The 4,987-nt window shown below is 43.9% G+C and overlaps 1 protein-coding gene across 1 annotated transcript in view; it reads left to right on the top strand.

The window, feature by feature from the left end:
• The window catches only part of LOC110525167 (proepiregulin), a 6,748-nt gene extending 3,098 nt beyond the window's left edge, over positions 1-3,650 (top strand). Inside the window, 4 exon segments of the mRNA XM_036979237.1 lie at positions 2,207-2,314; positions 2,414-2,537; positions 2,721-2,867; positions 3,124-3,650. Coding sequence (XP_036835132.1) covers positions 2,207-2,314; positions 2,414-2,537; positions 2,721-2,867; positions 3,124-3,190 — 446 coding nt within the window. The 3' untranslated portion in view covers positions 3,191-3,650.
• The last annotated feature ends 1,337 nt before the right edge of the window (positions 3,651-4,987 follow it).

The raw sequence follows: 4,987 nt of genomic DNA, 5'->3' as shown, positions 1-4,987 counted from the left end.
TGCAGAAGCGGTAACTCTGAGTCTTCCTTTCCTGTGGCGGTCCTCACGAGAGCCAGTTTCATCACAGCTCTTGATGGTTTTTGCGACTGCACTTGAAGAAACTTTCAAAGTTCTTGAAATGTTCTGCATTGACTGACTTCATGTCTTAAAGTAATGGACTGTCGTTTCTCTTTGCTTATTTGAGTTGTTCTTGCCATAATATGGACTTGGTCTTTTACCAAATAGGGCTATCTTCTGTATACCACCTCATACCTTGTCACAACACAACTGATTGGCTCAAACAACTCAATTTTTTAACTCGGCACACCTGTTAATTGAAATGCATTCCAGGTGACTACCTCATGAAGCTGGTTGAGAGAATGCCAAGTGTGCAAAGCTGTCAAGGCAAAGGGTGGCTACTTTGAAGAATCTCAAATATAAAATATATTTTGATTTGTTTAACACTTTTTTTGTTGTTTGTTTTTTTGGCTTTTTTGGTTACTACATGTTTCCATGTGTTATTTCATAGTTTTGATGTCTTCACTATTATTCTAAAATAGTACAAGTAAAGAAACCCTTGTAGGTGTGTCCCAACCTTTGACTGGCACTGTATATCTAGGGCAGGGCTGTCTAACCCTCTTCCTGGGGATCTACCGTCCTGTAGGTTTTCAGTCCAACCCTCTTCCTGGGGATCTACCGTCCTGTAGGTTTTCAGTCCAACCCTCTTCCTGGGGAATCTACCGTCCTGTAGGTTTTCAGTCTAACCCTCTTCCTGGGGAATCTACCGTCCTGTAGGTTTTCAGTCTAACCCTCTTCCTGGGGATGCTTACTAACAGGGATGTAAACAAATTTGTCCACAATATTTGATAGAAATACACTTTGTGAGTACGGAGCATTTCTGGGATCTTTTATTTCAGCACATGAAACCAACACTTTACATGTTGCCTTAATTCCGTTTATGTCACTTATGCCTGGGAACAGCCCTGCACATATACAACAAGGATGTAAACAAATCTGTGCACCAAATTGTTTTTTTGTTTTTTTAAGAAATAAGCTTTTTGTGAGTACAGAGCATTTCTGGGATCTTTTATTTCAGCTCATGAAACATGAAACCAACACTTCACATGTTGCTTTTTTTCATTTTTTATATTTTTATCAGTGTAGTTGATGAACTACGTGTCATGTCTCCCAGATCTATGTTAACTCTATATTGTTTTATGTCCTCCTTGATTTGAGAAGAAAGATGCCGAGTTCAACCGATTCTGATGTTAATCATTTTTATTACAGGAGTGTATATACACAATTAACATGTCTTGCCCATTTTTGTCAAATGATCCGTTTCCAACCAATGGCGTTTTTGATTGGATGCCCTTCCATAGCGTTAAAAATGAATGAAATCAGAAATGTAGGGTTAGGCATTCGGGTTGGCAATGTGGTTAAGGTTAGATTCTAAAATCAGATATTGTGACTTTGTGGCAGTGCCAGCTAGTGACCAATCTACAGAGATGCCTTCAGTACACGAGTCATCCCAATAAATGGCAACCTGCATATTTGGTGCCTTGGGGATGGAGACGTTAACCTTGCGTCATTAAGTCATGTCTCAGGAATGTGGCGTTGACAAACGGAGCCGCCACTGTACCAGTCTGTTTAGATATCTTGTCATGCTAAACATGACACTTTCATCAGGAGTTGGCAAGAGGGCAGAAATAGACTGGCATCCATGTTATAACACCGGGGCCTTTTTTGACAACCCAATACCCCATCTGCTTGGCATGGAGCTTGGCATGGAGCTTGGCATGCTGACCACTGCCAGTCTATGTGCCAGGCACCTTCACAAAATCAACTCCTCTCCTCCGTCATGTGGATAGAATGACATAGGCTGGGCACAGTAACGGTCATTGCCAGGCCATCATTGTAAACAGTAAGTTATTTAATTGGCCTGCCTGGTAAAATAAAACATTAATTCAACTCAATCCGTTAAGAGTTTCAGGATGACATTTAAGTAGAGATCAGACAACTGCCATGTGGGGTGAAGGACGAAGGGTACAACTGCCATGGCCCGTGGGATGGAGTGAAAGATGGAGGGGACAACTGCCATGGCCCGTAGGGTGGTGTGAAGGACGGAGGGTACAACTGCCATGGCCCGTGGGGTGATGTGAAGGACGGAGGGTACTGCTTTGCTAAAAGGGTATTTTGTTTGTTCTCTCTCTGTCCCTCTGACACACAGGTCTGTTATTAGTCTGGCCTGATGTACATTCTACAGATGTCCACTCCTCCACACAGCCAGCCCCAACCAGCCCCCCCTGCTCCCACTGTGAGGCAGGAACAACAGCAGGTAGACCCTCTTCCTGGACTGCTACTACTGACCTGACATATGTTTTTTTAAACTACATACTATCTAAATATTTGGTTGGTTATTGGTGTTTTTATCCAGACCAGGAGCAGTCCCGCCCTCACATGGAGAAGGTGATGAGCCGCAAATGTGACTCCAATCTGGAGAGCTACTGTCTCAATGGAGAATGTCTCTTACTGCTGGATCTCAACGAACACCACTGCAAGTAAGAGAGAACAAATATTATAGGATTTATTGTCACGTACATATAAAGGTGTAGTTTACCTGGTGTGTGTGTTTTGTGATAGCGCTCTGTAATGTGGGGGTGCTCAGTAATGGGATGGTGTGTGTGGTGGGGGCTCAGTAAGGGGATGGTGTGTGCGTGTGACTCATGTCCCTCTCTCTCCAGGTGTGAGAGGGGTTACTACGGGCCCAGGTGTGCTCACCTGGAGATGGTGTTTCAGCCAATGAAAGAAGAGCATGTCATCCTGATGGTGGTATGTGGGGGCCTTCTGTTTATAGGCATCGCTGGCGCCTTCTACTTCTTCTGCCGATGGTGAGAGACAGTGGGGGAGAGAGAGCATGCATCTGTGTCAGAGGAAGCTAGTGGGAGGAGCTACTGGATAGCTCATTGTAATGGCTGAGACGGAACGTTATCAAACATATGGAACATGTTCCGTTCCAATGATTCCGTTCCAATGATTCCGTTCCAGCCATTACAATGAGCCCATCCTCCTATAGCTCCTCCCACCAGTCCTGTGTTTGTGTGTCTGTTTGTATCTGTGTGTCATTGGCTGCTCCTACTGTTCCAGGTACAAGAGAAATAGATGTCCACCCCAACAGAAACAGCAGACGTACCAGGAGGTGCAGATGGTGTGACGTGTCTATGTTTGACAGTAGCCATAAGGCCAATCATTATGTTCCATAATATACTGTAGTTCTGTTACTTACCAGGGTTACGTTCATTAGGGTACGCAACGAAAAACATTTTTTTTTATGTTTAAAAAAAAATGTTTTTTTTTAAAATAGTTTTGTAACGGATAATGTTTCACTCAGTTTTCTTCCATGCTGTGCCAACTGAACACGACTCCAGCATTTCTACTGTGTGTGTGTGTGTGTGTCAAACTGAAAATGTATTTTTGTCAGGAGTAAGTTTTGCATGGCTGTAAAGACTATTTCTGTCTCCTTCATGTTAGAATGGCTGACTATCCTGTTTGGTATCATGTCTGTTCCAGTTTTTGGCCATATTGAACTTCATATGCAGTATTTTTAAATTATACAAATGTTTGTGTTTTTCTTATTTATGAAATTTCTAATAAAACTAGTCCTTCTCTTTGTAGTCGTGTCTGAATGTCATCCTTGGTCCTTCGCTCTGAACATGCACAAACACACCTACAACCAGGGCTCTAAAGTGTGACCAAATGCAGCCAAATATTTAGCTTGTGTGACTTGGGAGTGTTTATTTGGGGAGCATCAGTGCGTTTATTAAAAATAAATAGAAATCCATACAACATATCTTTGTTTTTCGGCGCTAAAGAGAACAGCGGATGTTGAGTTTTGATATTTAATTTGACCTTTATTTTACTAGGCAAGTCGGTTAAGAACAAATTCTTATTTATTTGACTGCCTAGGAACAGTGGGTTAACTGGTCTAGGAACAGTGGGTGCCTGAACGACATATTGTCAGCTTGGGGGTTTGAACTTGCAACCTTCCAGTTACTAGTCCAACACTCTAACCACTAGGCTACCCTGCCAACATGGCTGAAGGTGATGAGAATACTGGATGGGCTACAGTCACTAAGTGCTAGCTAACATCACAGTTAAACCAGTGTCTAGCAAGCCTACTGCTCCTGACTCAACTACTTCACAGTTCAAATCAAATCAAATGTATTTATATAGCCCCTGTACATCAGCTGATATCTCAAAGTGCTGTACAGAAACCCAGCCTAAAACCCCAAACAGCAAGCAATGCAGGTGTAGAAGCACGGTGGCTAGGAAAAACTCCCTAGAAAGCCCAAAACCTAGGAAGAAACCTAGAGAGGAACCAGGCTATGTGAGGTGGCCAGTCCTCTTCTGGCTGTGCCGGGTGGAGATTATAACAGAACATGGCCAAGATGTTCAAATGTTCATAAATGACCAGCATGGTTGAATAATAATAAGGCAGAACAGTTGAAACTGGAGCAGCAGCACGGTCAGGTGGACTGGGGACAGCAAGGAGTCATCATGTCAGGTATTCCTGGGGCATGGTCCTAGGGCTCAGGTCCTCCGAGAGAGAGAAAGAAAGAGAGAAGGAGATAATTAGAGAGAGCACACTTAAATTCACACAGGACACCGAATAGGACAGGAGAAGTACTCCAGATATAACAAACTGACCCTAGCCCCCCGACACATAAACTACTGCAGCATAAATACTGGAGGCTGATACAGGAGGGGTCAGGAGACACTGTGGCCCCATCCGAGGACACCCCCGGACAGGGCCAAACAGGAAGGATATAACCCCACCCACTTTGCCAAAGCACAGCCCCCACACCACTAGAGGGATATCTTCAACCACCAACTTACCATCCTGAGACAAGGCTGAGTATAGCCCACAAAGATCTCCGCCATGGCACAACCCAAGGGGGGGCGCCAACCCAGACAGGATGACCACATCAGTGAATCAACCCACTCGGGTGAC

Source organism: Oncorhynchus mykiss, chromosome 6 (genome assembly GCF_013265735.2).
Source record: "Oncorhynchus mykiss isolate Arlee chromosome 6, USDA_OmykA_1.1, whole genome shotgun sequence".
Classification (NCBI taxonomy): Eukaryota; Metazoa; Chordata; class Actinopteri; order Salmoniformes; family Salmonidae; genus Oncorhynchus; species Oncorhynchus mykiss.
This window is presented reverse-complemented; position numbering and strand designations above follow the sequence as displayed.